General features: G+C 38.1%; 1 protein-coding gene across 1 annotated transcript in view; it reads left to right on the top strand.

Annotated features, from left to right (window-relative positions):
• The window catches only part of LOC310961552 (regulator of G-protein signaling 6-like), a gene marked incomplete at its 5' end in the record, with an annotated part of 85,594 nt that overhangs the window by 53,931 nt on the left and 11,180 nt on the right, over positions 1–20,483 (top strand). Inside the window, 8 exons of the mRNA XM_083933670.1 lie at positions 9,467–9,563; positions 12,206–12,256; positions 13,192–13,298; positions 15,311–15,362; positions 16,800–16,864; positions 17,099–17,175; positions 19,293–19,374; positions 19,528–19,602. Of these exons, the coding sequence (XP_083789796.1) occupies positions 9,467–9,563; positions 12,206–12,256; positions 13,192–13,298; positions 15,311–15,362; positions 16,800–16,864; positions 17,099–17,175; positions 19,293–19,374; positions 19,528–19,602 (606 nt within the window). The remainder of the gene's footprint in view (positions 1–9,466; positions 9,564–12,205; positions 12,257–13,191; positions 13,299–15,310; positions 15,363–16,799; positions 16,865–17,098; positions 17,176–19,292; positions 19,375–19,527; positions 19,603–20,483) is intronic.

Below are 20,483 nucleotides of genomic sequence, written 5' to 3'. Positions count from 1 at the left end.
ATCTGCGATACAGAGAGCCATGTGATGATATGTGCAGCAGCAGCCGCTCCGCAGACGAGAAAAGGTGCCCTACGGAAAACAACTTTCTCAGAAGGAATGGTTACCTGAGATGACACATACAGTGTACTGTACACACCTACACACACACACACACACAGCCACACACACACACATTCAAGCACATACATACCACTTTTCTCACACTACTCACTGTCTCTCAACATACAGAGCCTGGTGTACAACTACAGGGACATACTGATTCAACTGGATCCCTTTCTGATATCTGATACTGCAGCATTGTTCAAACAACTGTGTTGTGCTCTTGAACCAGGACTAAGACACCAACTAATACTGAACCAAACAAGGGCTGAAACACCAGTGATCCTTAGACCAAACTTAGATTTATATTTGGACTGGACTAGATCTTATATTCTAGTGAGTATTGAACCAAACTAGAATTGATACGCTAGTGTTTTTAACATGGGAATTTCAAACTTTGCATAGAACCCATTCTCATACCTAAACGACGGTATAGATTAATCAGTGACTCCCAAAACAACATATACTGTATGAGGGTTGGAGGGTACTAGACAGGCACATGTTGTGAAACAGTCGCAGTTTTAAACACATGGTTAAATTTGTGAATTGAAACATAAGTACTTGGTTAGATTTTTGGAAAGAGTCATCGGTTAAAATAAGTATGTTCGTTACTTGAGTATACGTAGAGGTGGCTGTGGCTCAGGAGCTAGTGCATCTTTTAATCACAAGATTAAATCCCCAGCTTTCCCATGCTCCCAATAGGCAGACCAGAGTCTTACATTGCAGCTCCGACACGTTTTGTGTATGATTGTGCATTTAAATTGGCAAATGAGAGAAACATTTTAAAGGGATTTGTCTGGTAAGGTAGAAAGGCGCTATATAAACGCAGTTCATTTACTGTCACTATTTACATTTGCTACATAACTGACACAGCGCTGTGTAGATCTGGCTATGCTAAATTCATAGTGATGTTATTTAGCTTCTCAAAAATTTTAATTGAAGCTGCTCATTTGGACACTCTAGCAGCAACATCATGCTCAGCCCTGTGTCAACAACATTTCTGCCTTATAACAGCATATTGTTGCCACTGCTCCTCATGAACCAAGCTGCTTTCCATTTCAAGGGATCATTATGAAGTTATTTTTAGTAAGATACCAAATGTTGATGTTTAGAGTTTGTTGAGAAAGTTTATGTTAATATTAAACACAGCATGCAGGCCGAATGGGACATGTGGATAATGAGTCTCCTCAGATGTATTGTGTCAGACTTTAAAACAGCCCTGAAATAAACATGCTATAAGAAGAATATGTGCATGACATTGACTTAAAATGCAGATCCGGTTTCTATTTTCTAATTAAGCCGAGAACCACTTACAATATTTCTGATAAGCTTCATTTCTCAACATAAGACACATTTGTTATTGGAGATCTTTATAATATAGTGTTGCTAATAAAACACCGCTGCCATAAGTAAAAAGGATTTACGATGGTACATTAAAAAATTCACACAAAGTTAGAGTAATGAAGCATAGGCAATATTACACCCAGAGTTTATTCAACAACCATTTGAGCAACCAATGAGGCTGTTTAGACAAAAACAGACAAAGTTCATTGATACTTTGACAGTTACGTTCCTCTCATCCACTATGTAGGGCAGAGAAGACGGTACAATCAGGCAGTTACTACCTTAAGTGCCCCATGTGAAGGAAGTTAAAAAAAACAAAACAACAACCATGAAATAAAAAGTCCTACACCCAGAATTGTACATAAAATGTTTTTGTGTTTTAAGGTAATGTGATATGCTCCTTCAAAGTGCTGTCCTATTCCTGTTTATTGCTGCATCTCTCACTCAAACACTTACCAAGTGACTCAATCAAGTCTGTTAAGGTTCAGAGTTTAGGCTTTAGGGTGGAAATTGGGATTGGGCCATAGTGAATGGTGGCCACAAACAATAGACTTGAACTTGGATCAGTCTCTGCACTACCTCCACCGTAGAAAGCAATTTTGAGGGTTTTTATATCTTGGCTTTTCCCAAAGCTTCAGGAATAGAGCTGTAAATCATGAATAAGTCACAGAGTGTAGTCTTGGGCTACTCTTTATGTAAAGTGCCTTTAGATAACTTTTTGATATGATTTGGCACTATAAATAAAATTGAATTGAATTGAGTGGAAGTGTGTTGACCTGTAGCAGCCGTGAGAGTGCAGCCATGCATGTTGCTCTTTTGAATATGTTTCAACCATATACAACCCTGAAGCCCGATCTTAATATACAGTATATCGTGGCAAATCTGTATATCGTCTGTATATCTATTTATTCTAAGCTCATACTTTTTAATGTGCATAACATTTCAAAGGAATTTATATCTGTTTTATATCAGCAAGTTCTTTCACACTTTGTCTCTCATCTCCTTTTCCTTTTGTCGTCACTTGACTTTCTGTCTGAGTGTCCCTTGTCAGGAAACAAGTGTCACTTAAAGCATGGAGGAACATGTTGCAATCAGTGCAGCGTCTCAACACTTGATTGTGAAGGATCTTGTGAAGGTAATATGCAGATATGCTGAAGCAGCTCTGGAAGGAGCTTCATCAGAAAATTGTCTCATATGACTAGTCTGCTCACATGCATTGACTCCCCAGAATTCTAAATGAATCAATTAATGGAGTACAATATCCCAGTATATTTGAGCTTACTCTCAGAGGTATATAAAATATGAACATCAGCACATGAATTATACAGCCGTTTTGTCAGGACCCCTTGGCGTCACTTGTAAATGCAGTGTCCTGCACATTCAACTATTACGCTCCATTATGTTCACTTTTCTAAAAAAAATGGGAACATTCGGTTAACATTGTGAATTCAGATGCCAGGGGCCACGACAAAACTACAGTATTTGACTCCCTGGGAAGGAGAACAGGCTATTGAGACTTATAAGTGAACATTTGAAGAGTTTTTTTTATGAATCAAAATGCTTAAACAGATTAAGGTAATTAGACTTTGTGATATTTTATAGGTTGACGGCATTAGTGGCTGTAGAGCAATTATTATGGGGGTGCCAGGCTGTGATTGTAAGGGTACCAAATATATTAAGCACCACTGTTGCATACCACCACCACCACCTGCATAGGTTTTGTTCTCCAAAAGACTAACACCAGCATTGTGTTTGACAAAAGAGTGATAATAATCAGTTTTTAAAAGCTCCGATGAGCTAAGATGTTTAAACTGTCTCACACTCAACTCTGTGGTCAAACAAAGGGCTCTAATATTCCATTACTGGATCGTTGACTTAAATGGCAGTCATATGGCTGCTTGTTCTCCAGCTGGCCTTCAGCCAGCCTGCTATTGATCTGGCAGCAAGTGTCACTGTGTGGAAGGAGAGTGGTTCAGGATGTAATTTTCTTTCTTTTCTTTCAAAATGTATCTCTGCAACATCCTCAGAGCCTGCTGGCTGCTCTGGCTCAGCAGGGTGAATACCTGCTCCATTATAGCTACTGTGATGGCCGTGTCAGTCTCCTCTTTGATATCGCTGGATTTCTCTTTGTGTAAAAAAAGTTTAATCACAGCTGTTTCAGGGTCAGGAATACAAAAGGGGGGTATTTTTTGGGGATTAATGTACTTTTGTTGGCCTCTTCTGCATGTATTTGGGATGTGCATGTTGTGCTCAGCTGAGATGTATTGTGGCCTTTTCCCATGTGTCCACATGGCTGCCTCAAGGTGTTTTAGCCCAATACATTCTGAAAAACTCTTTAGTAACTACTGTTCTGTCATTGGCCAGGGGGGACTGCCCTATGTTTCAGGTTAAATAAATGTTCAGACTATTTGTACCCAGCCAACAACAATTGAAATCCCTGGACTTGTACAGCAGCATCAAATACGCGCTAAGATGACATCCATTAAATCATCAATAACTGCTGCTTGTAATGTTTTGTAAAATCTTGACCTAAATGCAGCGGTGGAAAATAACTAAGGAAATTTACTCAAGTACTGCAGTAATTTTAAGGTAGTTTATTGATAATTTAATGACACTCAAACTGTCATACTGCAACACATGATCATTTTTACAAAATATCTTTTTTAGATTAAAAATACCCAGCATTGTAATTTTTTTTTGCTAATTTCAACCTGCTTACACATATACATGTTGCTTACAGATTAAGACACAAGTAATAATAATCAAATAATATATTTTCATTTAAGACTCTGAAAGGGGTTATTCTGCAAAATGAATATATTACATAGAATATTTTAACATTGTGGTATTTGTATTTTTACCTAAAAACAAATTTGAATACCATATACCCATCAGAGATTTATTTTAGTCTTAAGACTTCAGAATGAAGAAGAATGATACCCATTCAAACAATAAACAGATTACTGAGAGATGGAGAAGATGGCTTCAGCATCACGGTTGAGGCCATCCTGTTCCCTAAAGGCATCGTTAAACCACAATCAACAGCAGGGGTGATGAGGAGTATGCACCTCATCACCCCATAACCCACCTGTCTGCCAAGCAGATTGTCAGCCCAGTAGCTGGTCCATGCTAAGTGTTTGGTGATAACACTGTAATCAGACAGCCCACTGTCCCATGGGACGCTAAATAGAGTGACTCACAGTTAAGATAGAATCTGCTACCATTGGGCTGCACTCAAAGACAGAAACATAAACACACATTGCAAAATACAGGGGAACACAGATATGTACAAGCACCTTGTGTAACCAAGAGATCTTTCAGTTTCTGCTAAATTATGTTTTCTGTGGTAATTTTGTAGTGATGTGATGTATTTTCTTCCTTGATTTTTTTAGTTTCTTCTTTTTGCTCAACCATAGTGGCTATCGCCGATGATGAATGACCAGTCGGCGTTTTGAGGGGGATGACATCGCCCTTGTTAGCAAAATTACCAGAATGGATGGCCTTTGTTAACCTTCCATCCCCGCTCCTCATCCCCTAGTAGCAAAGAGTTTGCAGGGGCAAAGGGGTTGTTTAATTGAATATCTTAGTCTAGTCTGTCTCACTCATTGATCCTTTGTTGGACTGAGATTTGTGCAAGTTGGAATCTATGGCTCTGACCATGGCTCTGAAATATCAGTTACCTAACTGCTGTGTATTAAAAAAAAATACATGACACTGTCTGTGGTGCTGAAGTCGTTCATGTGGCAGTTTCCTAGTCTCATCTTAAAAAAATAACAAATTGCCTGCCGAGTATGACTGATGCTCTTACATATGTATATAAAGCAGAGTGTTTTGTACTCAAAACTTTGACTAATCAAATCAGTTAGGATTCAACTTGTTGTATCCATGTAAAGGGAAGTATCCTCTGATGCACATGAGGTGATACATTTTTTTTCCACATAACAAATAGCAGCTTTAAGACACACAAAGATAGACTTGTTAACATGTTCTTGTCATGTGATACTTCGGATAATTTATTTGACTCTCTGGAAACCCTTGCATCTTACCTAGAGAGACTCTGACTCGCTTGTCCCTGGAGGGCAATGACTGATAGTTTAATTTGTATGCGCTATTTATTTATTTCCTGTCATATTCCTATACAATATATGTGTGTATGTTCATGTGTGTGTAAATATTATTTAATATTATTTATTTAAATATTATTGTCATATGTTGGGGTGTGTGTTTTATTGCCATTATTTCTTTTATTATTTTCTGTTGATGTTGTGTGGAAACAAAATTAGAATCATTTTGGGTAGAAATTTACAGGAGACAATTTTGCTGTCTTACTCTTTTCCTAAAATTCTTAGGTTGACAATTATGAATGCTGATTGGTGGGACAGGAGTGAATTGTTCATGACAGCGAAAGCCATTAAAGTAATTTGAGCAGCTGTCTCCACAGATCATCAAGGTCTTGTTAGAATTGTATTGTTATATTGATTTTGATGTGTAGCCCGGAGCTGCCTGTGCCCTTGCTTATGGCAGGCAGCCAGGATCTGTTTCTTCAGCGAGAGGAACAGGATGACAGCAGACTGATGGCCTGAGAGGTAAAAGCAGAAGGCTTATCAGTATGAATCTTGTCTGGGAACATCTTGTCTTGGGAGGTGAATGAAATGTGCTTTTTGAGCTTTTCTTTCTAATCTTTGATGTAATTATATCCCTGAACATTGTATTTTCGGTAGCTGGCAAAAAAGGCACCTGGGCTGAAGTGTTCATTCTGCTAACGTCATAACCCCAGACTCGGTTAAAATAAAACATCAGCATTTTGAGAGTTATACTTATTTGCATTGTTTCAAGAAGATTGATAATACTCTCAATCTTGTTCTTTATAACCAGGAGATGGTTGTCTTAGCTGAGGTAAAGGCTGGAAGCAGAGGGAAACTAGAGACCATTGTAATGGGATCACACCAGCTGGGACGCCTGGAGATAGATAGCAGAGATAGCGGAAGGGGAGGAGAATGCCTGACATCTGGAGCGTCAGGCTTTATCCCCAAACTGTACATCCAGTAACCAAGACTATCAACGCAGAGACATGGGAAGTTACTCGACCTGGCAAGAAATAATTGCACCCTGAAATTCCCAGCCACCTTTTGGTTGTGTGTGTGTTATCATGGTGAAATGTGTACCTGGAGACTTCTTCTGTAACTACCAACTGAGGCGGTTTTGAGTATTTTGCCAGGTGTTTATGTTTGTCTGCGGCCAGATTTTGTCACCATGATAGCAATCCAACTATTGTAACTGTTAAAGTTACTGGTGTGTAGTTGAGATTAAAATGAAGGCTGAGTTTGAAAATGAGTGTGATCCGAACAAGGAGGCCAGAATTTGGGGGGGAAAGAAAGTATAGAAGGGGCCTTGGCCCCCCCTATTTTACGCCCCTAGCCTGATGACTGCGTAAAATGCAGTCACAAAACTTTACAAGTTTGTAGCTGAGATTAAAATGAAGGTTGAGTTAGAAGATGGGTGTGGTCCGAGAAGGGGCACTGGAAGAAGGGGGCTAGGAAGTAGGGAAGGTGCCCCACAACTTTACACCCTTGGCCCAATTTGGCGTCACGCCTGGTGTGAGCTCTGGTTCTGTTTGTATATTAAACAAAACAACATGTTAATTTGTGAGCTTTAGAGGAGCTGGTCAGCTGATTATTTTAGTCTGGGAAAACAGCCTGGCTAATTGTTTACCCCCGTTTCCAGTCTTTATGCTAAGCTAAGCTAACTGAGTCCTGGCTCTAGTTTCATACTCATCGTCACTGACAATTGATAACCTTTCATAAAGAAGACAGGTATGTGTATTTCCCAAAGTGTTGAACTATTCCTTAAGATGGTAATGTAGAGCTGTAAAATATCGCAAAGGTTTTAGGAGATAGAAACACATCTTAGCACAACCTTGTAGCTTGTTCGCACCACGAAAAATATCTTTGTTGATTGTCTGCTTTTCACCTGATGTAAAAACAATTGTGAGATTTGATGGTCATGCTGTGGGAGCTAGTGTGCGGAAAAAAACAACATATTCAAGAAGCTGTGCTATGCAAAATACAAAGACCATAACGACTATGATGCTTTTGCTCCTTTGTCCTTTTGTTCTTATGAAAGAGCTGGATTTCTCTTCTGTAGCAGATGTACTCTCTCACCTTGCATTTCCTCCTTGAGGTTCCTCTGCTCCAAATGTTATTTATCAAATTATTACATTTTTTGTATTATAGAAACCTGATATAATAATTTTGCAGGCTGCTCATATGAGGAAAAATGACACCAGCAAAGTAAAATTGTAACAATTCCTTGCATGAAAATGTCACAATTTTTAATAATTTAAAAGTATGTCAAAGAGATCTAGATGGATGTGTACAGTAAAGCACGTACAGTATGTTATGTCTATTTAAAGCACAGTGCATTAAATAGTCTGTATGAATCTGTTGTAAAAGAAGTCATGTGAGCTTTGACCCAGCGTGGGTGCCTGTGAGAATTCTGCACCACTGGCAGCTATCTTATAAACATTCATAAAGCTAAAAGGGTCAGAAAAATGCACACAGCACGAGGACATATGTGCAATCCAATGCACCGTATGTACACAAAGCACCGGAAGTCAGGATTTTTTTGTTTTTCTCATCTGAGTATACGACTGTGAGTGTGTGTGATGTCTTTTGTACTGTATTTTTGTTAGCACTGCTTTGATGTGAAAGCTTTTATAGTCCAGGTGTGAAAAATAGCGTGTGGCCATCTCATCTCTCTCTCTCTCTCTCTCTCTCTCTCTCTCTCTCTCTCTCTCTCTCTCTCTCTCTCTCTCCTCTCTCTCTCTCTCTCTCTCTCTCTCTCTCTCTCTCTCTCTCTCTCTCTCTCTCTCTCTCTCTCTCTCTCTCTCTCTCTCTCTCTCTCAGGATTTGATTCAGAGTTTATATATAGCTGCAGAGTTGTGTGTTTTTTTTGCGTTAGCTGTCTCCAAAGCGACCAGCTTCTCACATCCCACTCTCTGACGCAAACAAAAAAGCATATTGTACAGAGAGGGTCTGGTTACAATGAAATCAAAACAACTATATCTGACAAATACAGTACAGAGGGGGCGGGTTTTATTTAACATCTATGCAGTTATGATAATAGGCCAAAGGAACGTGCTGTTCTTGCTGAAACTCATCTCCTGCTAATATTTAATAATCCCTTTCCTCCCACTTTATTCTGTTGTAGCAACTTTGGAAGATATTATGGCCATATAGTAACAATGTGTAGGAGTCTAATTGCAGTTATTGCATATTTAAATGACCTGTGAAATGGGTTTGTAACTTCCTTATTGTTTTGCATTTGCTTTTAAAGCAAGATGATGTGGCATTTGAGGGATCAATCTCAAGGGTAAAGCAATGAAAAGTTTGATTTGAGAAGACAGGCATTTTCCAATTAGCCATTTCATAGCATGTAAATTGTACTGTAACATTTGCATTTCATTGTTAAATTAGTCAAATAACTTGGTGCACACCAGGACCTTGGAAACCTTTGTGTCTATTTGGGTTAAAATAATAGAATCCTCTTTCTGCTTTGTAAATCCAACCAGGAAATGTTGTGCTGAAGTACACAGATTAGCAGTGTCTAATTTCACAGGCAGCCTCTTTGAAATGGTCAGCTTGTGAAGGTGTGGTCTTCATACGCTGAAGTGAAAGATAAACCCACATCTTATTCCTTAAATTAGATGGTATAACGATGATTTGCCATAGAATAATCACAAGTTTCATAGGAATTTGGTAAAAATGTGGGCTACAAAGGTGCTACTGTTTCAATCAAAAATATTTAATCTTTAAGACTTTGAAGGAGGCAGATCTCTTAAATGAGACAAACTGGCAGATTTAAAAACTAATGTGTTGATGGTCTATCAAAACACTGAATATAGCAAGTTGAATCAGTCCTTAAAGTAGGACTTCCCTCAAATTCATGTAATTTAAGTTTAAATTTTAACCACCCTGTTTTATCTCTTTTCCCCTCTGTCTCTGTGCCTGTCTTTGCTCTGCAGATTGAAGACATTGTCACTCACATTCAAGATGAGACAGAGGGTGTGTCCATCAGAACTGTCAAAAGTTTCATGACCAAAATCCCCAGTGTGGTTACAGGTAAGAAGTAGAGAGAGAAGAAGATGTCAAATACCCTGCAGTGAACAAACAAACACTGCTGAAAAGTGAAAAAGAGGAGCCCATCATCCAATCCTCTTTGTGGAACAGGTTTACACGGTCGGTTGTTAAATGCTGTCTTCATTCTCCCGAATAAAATCTTTAAATTAGGGGGCTAAATACACCTCAGACAACAAGACAAACAATAATTGTATGTTGTTTGTCATTTCCTCCCCAAACAACCCGCACCTCTATAGTATAGGTTTGGTTTGGTTTGATTTGGTTTAGACCACTGGTACTCAAACAACGGTATTCAAGCTCCTTTTAGTAGTACGCTAAGGGATTTCCGAAATATTTAAAAAAAAACCTGTAATTTAAACATATAGAATGCTATCAAAATGCTACAACATTTCAAACAAAAATACTTAAACTATGAGAACATCCAAATGTAATTTAAAAGAAGTTTTACCTTTCCTGTTTGTATTTTACTTAAACTATGAGAACATCCAAATGTAATGTAAAATATATGGTTTGCACTGCAACCGTGACTCCTATCAGGAACTATTAGGAAGAGAAGGGCACATCAGGAGGAAACTATTTCAAGCAGCCCTGATACTGAAGTGGATCACAATCAACCAAGTGCAAGTGCTCTTGGCTCCTTAAGCAGTGCCAGTGAAGACTCCAGAGCAGCTGTTGAAGGGCTGGGCCTCGCAGTGTATGAGAATTCTGTGGAAGAGTTTAAGTGCCAGTTCTAGTGATCTAGGTCTAGTCCCTTTGTATAGCTTGGCTGTGGCTGACAGCCAACAATAAATTATATTCTGAGGATAAACCTGCCTCCTATGTGAACTGTTCCTATTGCTGATATGTCAGGGCTACATTACTGTATTTTACTCTCGGTCATACCTTAACAACCTGCCTCATGAGAGAGAACAGTATTTCTTTTTCTCAGCCCATGAGAGGTCTGTGTCAGAAAAAAGTAGACATAGGTTGTTTAAACCAGGATTCATTAATTGTTTGCACTGACATAATAAATCACCCTATAAAGTGTTATGGTGAATATGTCAGCAAACACCCTGTAGAGATGAGGGACTGCTGGCAGAGGTGTATGATATTTTTCTTTACCTTCGTCAAAAACATTTATAAGTGCAGCTTTTAAGTCTTAGAACAAACAATATACTGTATACTGTTATTTACTTCGCAGGTATCTACTTCCTTTTAACTTTGGTAACACTTAATTTTACAGGTCTGTAATTTCTGAATCATTTCCTAAAACTAATTATCAGGTCATATCATACCACAGGTCAGTGGAGCATGCAAAACATGTGTACAAGCAAACATTCAGTGCCATATATGGAGAATAAAAAGAATAGATATGTATATATGGGTGTTGGCTGAATTTCATTTGGGTTCTGTTGAGGCTGCTATTGCTCCATTTCCAGAGAATAGCTTAATAGCCTAAGGGAAAATGGGAGAACAACATATGATTAAATGTTTGGAAAAGAAAGTGTGAGTGTGGAAACGGAATGAGTAATGCTGTCCTCCTACTTTCAAGGTGCCCTTAAGCAAGGCAATCAACCTCCAACTGCTTCAGTAGAGCCTGGCCTGTAGGTGTCAATGTGTGGAACTGCATTAATGTGAATCACTCAGGAAACATGCAAACACACACACACACACATATATATATATATATATATATATATATATATATATGTATATATATATATATATATATATATATATTAGACAGCTGTATCTGTCAGGTAGGGGTTGAAGACGGCCACCTTGCCTGCTGGCTGTTGTTGCTTCAATTGATATTCTAAATCACTTTAAAAGTCTGGAGCCACAGTAGGAGGCTTTCGCACACCCCAAATAAATGATGGAAACAAAGAAAGGCTGTTAACATTCTTCTTTTCTTTTCTCTCTCAGTCCTTGCACTTGTGAAAATGCATTACCCCAATATGTCATAAGCAGAGCATATCAATAAATACAATTACTACAGCAGTGGATGGATGTGCAGAACAGCAGCTCAGATGTTTGCAGCTGAGTGCCCAGGGCAAGGAAACTGAACAAATGATGATGAATTAGGTACCGCCTCCCTTGGGACTCAGAGAAGCACAGATGATTCTCCATGGTAAAACATAAAGGAAAAGCCTTTTAGCATCTTTGCCTTTAATAAATGATTACATAGAATAATGTCCATTCTTTAAATATTGCTCTCCTGAATTCTTTCATGATACATTTGAGAAGTTTGAGACTCTTCTTGGTTGTTATATTTGCTTCAAGACAACTGCTTTAGATAAAGTAGTCAAACATTGTATTATTTATTCATTAGAACTCTTGTTTTGAAATTATTTATTTCATTTAGCAACAAATTTATTTTGCAGTTATAATTATCCTCCGTCCTCTAATATTCCTCATTTTGATTCCAGGTTTTAAGTTTCATCGTGGACCTTCTTGCTATTCATTTTATTTGATTCATCATGTCTATATCCCTTTAGTTTCTGATTTGAAAGTTATTTCAAAAAATGTTTTATTTACATTTAGCCCCATTTTTTCCCTGTCGCCTTCTGTTTCTTAAATTGTACTCTAGATCTGTGTGTGACCTTACACTCTATTTTGGTCGGTCTCTGTCTGTCCTGTTTCAGGTACAGATATTGTGCAGTGGCTGATGAAGAATCTGTCCATGGAGGATCCAGGTACGTTTGACAAATAATACCAGACTGCATATACTGTAAGGCCTTTGTTAAAGGCAGAAATCTTGTAGATCTACAGGGCTCCATTTACTAAAAGGCAAATACTGTCATATGTATTCACAAAAACTTTTTCTATTTCCCAGCCACAAATAACCATTAATATGAAAGCATGAGTTGGCCTTTATATTGCTGTCAAATGTCCTCGTTGTAGTTGTTGTTATAATGATTGGATTTTATTTTTGGTGTAATATCCAACAGCCTGGACACTGAGTGAATCTTTGAGTCATCTGTGTACTGTACATCCCCAGTCAAACCACCGCAGGGCTGAATCCTATAGCTGAAATCCAGTTTGACTTCAAAAGCTTACAACATGCTATATATATATATATATATATATATATATATATATATATATATATATATTACTGTGATCAAAACCTTTAAATGCAGCTAATACAGTGACTTTAATCCCGTTCATGGAAGATGGTACATTTGTGGCATTTCATCACAGCCCTTGAAAAGCTATTCAAGACGCAGACAACAGCTTATGCAGACTGCAAATCAGCATGTTGGATATTACATGTGGTACAGCAGAGATCAGTATTGGGTCCTTTATTTTTTGTTCTGTATATAAATGACATACTTTATGTTAAGTATCATGAATATTGAGGTTTGTTCATGGTTGACACCAACATCTTATGTTCTAGGATAAAATTTGCAGCAGCTTTTGGAGGTGGTCTGACAGAAATGAAAAAATAAATGTGTTTGAGTTCATTGTACTGTATTCATGGCTCCAAAGTGTCACTTTAATGAGGGTCTACTTTGTTTCATTAATCTGATGTTGATGACACTGTCAAGTAGATATTGCAGGACTGTTAACCGATGGAGTGCTGAGGGTCCTGCATTGATCAGTACTACTTATTGTCTTGCTGTCACAGCTGAGGCCATGCACATCGGGAGTCTCATAGCAGCTCAGGGTTACTTCTTCCCAATCTCAGACCACGTCCTCTCCCTCAAAGACGACGGCACTTTCTATCGCTTTCAGGTGAGCGGGAGCGTCGAAGGATGATAAAAACAAAGAGGAGGCTACAGGAGAAGTATAACAACATTATGTTGTCTATATTTAGATTAAAGACTGATAGTTAGTGTTCAACCAAGTGAGTTCTGTGAACATTTGCTTTTAGGTACTCAGTGTCTTGTATTAGTCATCTTAAAGGTTTACAGTTACATAGTCTGTTGAGACTCCTGTAATAGCTAATTGACTCTTGGTTGAACGTTTCTTTCGTCACCTGATACTAAGTGGCATATCAAATGTTGCAAAAAAAGGCCAACACATTGATTTTGAAACATTGTTATAATTACCATCACACATAAGAGGTCATTGCTGAGAGAACTCAGAAGGATTTAGTTCTGTGATTTCTGACAGCAGATATAATTTGGAGAGACATCGGCTGGATTAGTGTGCAGCACAAAAGAGGAAATGATTTACTTTAACAGTCAAGATTATCATTTGAATCATGTGGGGTTGCACCAGGACGTTTAAGCCAGGAAATAAAGCTTTATTAAATCGCTGAAATCCATGCACATTTTTGAATTGTGCAAATAATGGCTATTTATTATAAATGGATTACAATCTTTTTTTTTGCGATCAATGCAAATTGCTCTGTGCCGTTTTGTAACAAACCTAAGCTCAAACTAATCCCTTCTTCCTCCTGCATGATTGTTAGAGATACTGAAAAGCTCAGTGAGATTATTCTAATCCAGGGGCGCTTACTTTTCATTAAGACCTTAATTGGCTGTTGAAGATCACTCGTTCTGTTATGGAATTACAACACACCAATCTTGATCTTGATGACAAAAGGCCCTGTCCGCTGTCAACAACAGCAACTTTACCACTACTATGTTGGGATCCTGTGACCCTATTAAAAATGAATGGCAATCTGATAAAATATTCATGAAGCGAGTGAGGGAAGCAGGTCTGGGTTCGGACTGAGTAGGCGGCTACCAAAAGCCTGACAGCGAGGCGCAGTGTAGTAGAGTGGTGCCCTAGAATTAGAGCCTCATCAAGGGCCAAAAAAGGGGGGCGGGGGGGTGGGGGTGGTTTGCTGACATTGTACTCCTCCTTTACTCTTCACAGATAAGACGGTGCCATTGCAGTCACAGATTAATTGTGCCAGACTGTTTTATCCAGAATTTTCTAATTAAAAATAGGAAACAATGTTTTCACTTTCCTCTGCAGGGAACGGCAAAGCAGCACACAGCTAGATTAGAATGATCTCTGTGTAGCATCTTCTTTCTTCCTTTTCACTGAGTCTTGTTGGAGGGCTGAGTCTCCACCAGAGCTGGAGGAGCAATTTAATTAAACCAGACGGCAGTGTACATTACTGTGCTTTGACCTTGGTTCTCCTCCTTCAAAGTGAAGTGGAGGAGAAGACAAGAGAAGGAGGAGGGCCGCTCACCATCTTAGCTTCATAAAGATAATCCCCATTCATTAGCATTTCATTTTCCAGGCAAATTAGGTACGAGGCCAAAAGAAACACAGCGGAGGAAAATCAAAACAATTAACACAATGTGAAATCGTTTTTATTGAAACAGCTAAAGATTGTTTTAAAAGTGTGATTCAAAATCCTGCAAGCTATGTGAAATTGCAATCCTATCAGCATCTGTTCTTTGCCTGCTGGCTTTATTATTCTGCTTTCCCATTGTTTATTTTGCAGCTTTCATCGCTACTCATTTTTATTGTGTTGCTGCAGTACTCCCACGCCTCTGCAACACCCCAGGATGCCTCTTACTGGGGGAAAAGTTTTAGGAGTCAGCTGTTCTGAATCTGCTCAATACTGATAATAAAAAATATTTTGATTGCTCACATAGTGGTGCAAGGTAATCATGTGCACTGCTGCGTCTTAGATGCATAACAAGGGTCTTGTAAAAGTCATCGTCATCACTTTTTGACAAAGTTTTTAAAGTATACATTTAATAGTTTTGACCGTCCGTCTTTGAAATGCTAACCATTGTTTGATCTTTCGACCCTTACCATTTTACTTGTTTACCTGTCAGGCACCATATTTCTGGCCGTCCAACTGTTGGGAGCCTGAGAACACAGACTACGGTAAGAGGGATATAGTTACATTTTATTTTTTCCAAATTTGTGATAAATCCTCAATCTAACATGTCCTCCTCCATGTTTGAAGTATCACTGCTTTTTCATCAAACTGACAGAATAGTGCAGTAATGCATAGAATACCATAATACTATATCTGAGCCAGTGTTGATAAATCTGTTGATCAGTATCTAAGTCTCAACTGTAATATTTCACAGGTACTCAGTCTTATAAAATAATTCACAGCGCTTTCAAGTGTCTTGAACTGAATTCTGTTTATGAGTTTTTTGCATATTAGAAAACATAAGTCTGAGGAAACACCTGAAGGCAATTTAAATCCAACATGAGAATGGAAGACGCCCCCATTAGCAATAAAGACTACCTTAGGTGATTACATAATCTAAATACATCAAATGGATAGAATTCTGATTATAAATATAAATATAAAAACTTTTACACCCTTGATACTTGAACATATTTGACATGATAATAATCAACTTTACATGTATCAAATATTAGGGATAGGAATCGAGAAACAGTTCCGGTTGCCTCTGAGCTTAATTCCTTTTATTGATGCCTTCAGGTTTTTCTGACAGTTGCACAATGCAAAACAATGAAGTCAAACTCATGCGTCTATGCTGCTGGAAACTTGCAACAAGGAGTCACGGTGGGGTGGAAGAAACGGTCCAAAGTGTGGCTTTATTATAATTATATATATATATGATCAGCGCCACACAGGCAGACTTAGCAGAATTTTTCTTTGAAAAACCTGACAACCTAAATAAAAAAGAAAGCTTCACAAATATCCTCTCATTTCATCCACACTTTGCTCAAACTCAGACATAATGAAACAGTTGCGTAGAAAACCCATGTAGGCCTCTTTTTTTCCACATGACTGATCACAAATTAATAAGGGAAGTGATAAAGATTCAGACCGATAAGCAAAATCCAAAATGGCATTGGTATCAATGAAATTGTATCAATTTCCATCTCTATCAAATATTGACACAAAATAATAAATCTACTAGTATCCTGTTTTTATGTATTATATATTGTTGTTATAAACTGGGCTATAAAAACACTAACAGTATAAACACAACTATATAACAGGTTATACTGGAATATAAATACAAATAACATCCCGCTGAGCTATGCACTGTAGCACTACTTGTACCCTCCACCCGAGAAAGGCTTCCTGCCCTTTGTCCTGTTACAGAGGCAGCAATGGTTGGTGTTCAGGGGTGTTCAGGGGCTCAGTGCATCTTCACACTCCATCTCATAATCCTAAAGCCACACTTAGGTGGACAGGCAGCATCCAAAACTAATTAAACTCTAGTGCCATGGGAGGTAAAAAGAGAGGCAGTATAGGGGAGATAAGAGATGCATAGATGAAGGGGATCGCATACTGATAAATCCCAGTCTCAATCCTCTCTGTCTCTCTCGCAGCTATTTACCTGTGCAAGCGGACCATGCAGAACAAGACCAGGCTGGAGCTGGCAGATTATGAGGCGGTGAGTGCTGGGCTGTTTCTCTATACACAACTCAATATTTCTTAGTATTGATTTGTGTGTAAAGCTTGGGGCAGAAAACACATCCTCTTAAAAGTCAGGGTTGTGTGTGTCTGTAATAGGATGAACTTTAAAAACTGTGGAATGTCTTAATATTTTATTTTGTTTAGTTTTAATATTATTTTGTACCTGGAGATTTTTTTTTATTACAGTGTGTCTCTTTCTTCTCACCAACAGGAGAACCTAGCCAGGCTGCAAAGAGCCTTTGCCAGAAAGTGGGAGTTTATCTACATGCAGGCTGAGGCCCAGGTCAAGTAAGTGTGCTGTGTTACCATGGCAACTTATGAAACTACAATGTACTTAGGAAAATGCAGCAGTGATGTCATTCACGCCTAAGGTAAAAGATAAACAACACAGTAAAACATCGATGACATCAAATAACATGAGCAGTGAGTGTTTCTGGCAGACTCCATTAACCCTCCTATAATGGGTTGTTTTACAACGCTACCTGCTCAATGTTACTGGAGCACTGTAGGTCTACTGCTTTATGTTTCTGAGGTATAAGACATTATAAATACTTTTTCTAAACTGAAGATAGACCATATGCTTTTGTTACACAGCAAAATTTGAAAATGGACATAGACCAAAGAAGAAAAACAAAGAAAAAGAGCGGTTTGTCCCGTATATGTTACCCTCTTAAATCCACACACAACACACACACACACACACACACACACACACACACACACACACACACACACACACACACACACACACACACACACACACACACACACACACACACACACACACACACACACACACACACACACACACACACACACACACACACACACACACACATTCCTATTACACTTCTGCCCTTACTTCAAGCCTGACTCAGAAGTTGGAAGTTACAAGTTACAAGTGATCTGGGCCCGCAGACCTGCTGTCAGCAGTGTCACTAACATGGCAGCTTATTTAAATCTAGCGAGGGAATGTCGCCACACAGACACAGCTATTGAAATACTCAATATCTGTGTCTGTGTACTACAAAAAGTAGAAGCACTTTTATTAGTGGGCCATATGATCAATCACCATTGTTTTAACTCACTCATTGATAGATAGTAAATTAAAAGGGAATCATATAGATGAAAATCCAAAGCAATTTGTGATTTATTTATGGATAAACACTGAATCCAAGGGGTAGAGAACAGTATTTTCAACATTGGGCCCAATATATTTGGGTTAGTTATAGTTGTCATCTTTCAATACACTGCAGGAATTTTTTAACAAAACTCAGCCATTATAAGCTTGGTAGAAGTAGAATAGGTGACAAAACAGTTATACTAGATTACATTAGACTGTTTAGGTGTACCTAATAAAGTTGCCAGGGAGTATTACGATACTTAAGTTGAAAAACAAAACAACAATTTTGAATGTAAGTCCTGTATTCATATTTCTTCTCAAATACAATAAATATTACTCACTATCAAAACTAAAAGTACTCTTTAAATCGGCCTTAATAAGTGTGAAATTATTACACATCATGCAATTATTATTGAGGCTCTTATAAGTAAATACTAATTTACTGTTGTGGTTGGTCAAGGTGGTGCTTACTCCAACCACTGTTGGGTAGTTTGTGATGAATGTTTTATGAGATCATGTTTTAGGTCAAATCTTCTGAATCTGAAAAGTAACTAGCTATGTATGTATGTATAAACATATTGCTATGCAATGAAGTGAAAAGGACATGTCGTAAAGTTATATATAAATTAGTATAGAATTAGAATACTCAAGGTACTTTTACTTCATGTAAGTACAGTACTTAAGTCAATTTACTGAGTTATTGGTTTATTTGTGGTAGCAGATTTAAATGTTTCATCTGTGGCAATGCCATTCTATCGATCAAGCAGTCTGCAGCATTGCACAACAGAATGATGTTATGACTGTAAATTTGTCAAGAGAGAGCAAACAATAGTGCTGCAGTGAATGGAAAACTGATCAAACCCTTAAATGCGGGGTTTGCACGTGTGAGTGTAGGTTGTGTGCATGCAGGATTTTGCCTTTCCCCTAATGTAAGCTAACTGGCAAATGTTATTTTCGCAAACAATAAAATACAGAAAAAAAATGGAAATGGTTATGTTTTTCCTTTCCCTAATGTGCAAACCAAACCAAACCATGGGCTTGTTGAACTGTTGCAGTGTATACACCCAGACACACACACACACACACACACACACACACACATAGACAGGTTCAGGGACCGTGTCAAACCCTTGAGCACATAAGCTTCAATATTGTTAAAAAGTGATGGACATATATACTTTCTAATCTGCAGACTGTCTCTCTCCCCTTATGTTTCTTTCCTGATTCAACTGCTAGGAGAGCTGCATGCTATATTTCTCACACTGACTGATCTCATCTGCAGGATCGACAGGAAAAAGGATAAAACTGAGAGGAAGATCCTTGACAGCCAGGAGAGAGCCTTCTGGGACGTCCATAGACCTGTGGTAAGCCTCTGTCTGTGCATGTGAGACTGTAGCCGCCTACCTCATCTTCCTTCCACATAGTGTATCTTTCCAGAGCTTTGCTTCTGGGTTTACTAGAATCACCAGTACTGACTGTGAAATTGTTTTTGTGTTTATTGCCCGTGTTTTCTCCAGCCTGGATGTGTTAACACGACAGAGATGGACATCAGGAAATGTAGACGCATGAAGAACCCTCATAGAGTTAAGAAGGTATAAGTTGCAAAGACAAGGGTGTGATGCTGTTGGTATTACCTTTTTTTTTTACCCAGAGTTTTGAAAGGCTTTTTCGTTTTTTTCAACAAAATGTTTATTCATAATTACATATAATGTAGTTATAAAATGTAAAAGGAAATAAAAACAACTAAAACGGTTGAAACAGCTCCAAAATAGATTAAAGCAGTACAGCATCTTATCACATTTATGATATAAGATTAGTAAATACAGTTCATCAGTCGAGGAACACATGTTTCTTTGGAGTTTTGCTTTTATTTTCTCCATTGAGTACACTTTCATTAACTGTTCTTGCAATTGGTAAGGTGGGTGGCAGCATAAAATTATCCATTTTTTGCCAGACATAAAAAAGATATGCAGAAAGTAAGCCTTTCTCTTTTCAGAGCCCCATCAGGGATTGCTCTTAAATATAACAGAATGAGTCCAGTGGTAATAATAATAATGAATACCTTCATCTAGACTTCATTTGACAATCCCAGAAAAGGTATGCGCCACCTTCACCCTGTTACAATGAAAGGCGTCCCAAAATAACTTAATTTTTAATTTGCAGATAAATTCTATGTGACTTTATGGAAAAGCTCCTTTTTCAAAAGTAGTTATATAAAACTTTCACTTATTGGTATAAACATGCATGGAAAAATACTGTACATTCATTAAAAACAACAAATGACAAAATTCAGAGGACATATGTTGACAAATGACTTAATCATATCAACACTATTCCTTAATGAGATTTCCATATATCCAAGCAATCATTTTTGAATTACTGAAATGTATCCCTTTAATTTCGCATCACGCGGTGCACTGTGGCTTTCTTGGCAGCTGTTTTCATGCCTTATCTGCAGCGCAGAAAAATAATA

The sequence above is a fragment of the Echiichthys vipera genome (genome assembly GCF_963691815.1).
Source record: "Echiichthys vipera genome assembly, chromosome: 19".
Taxonomy (NCBI): Eukaryota; Metazoa; Chordata; class Actinopteri; order Perciformes; family Trachinidae; genus Echiichthys; species Echiichthys vipera.
This window is presented reverse-complemented; position numbering and strand designations above follow the sequence as displayed.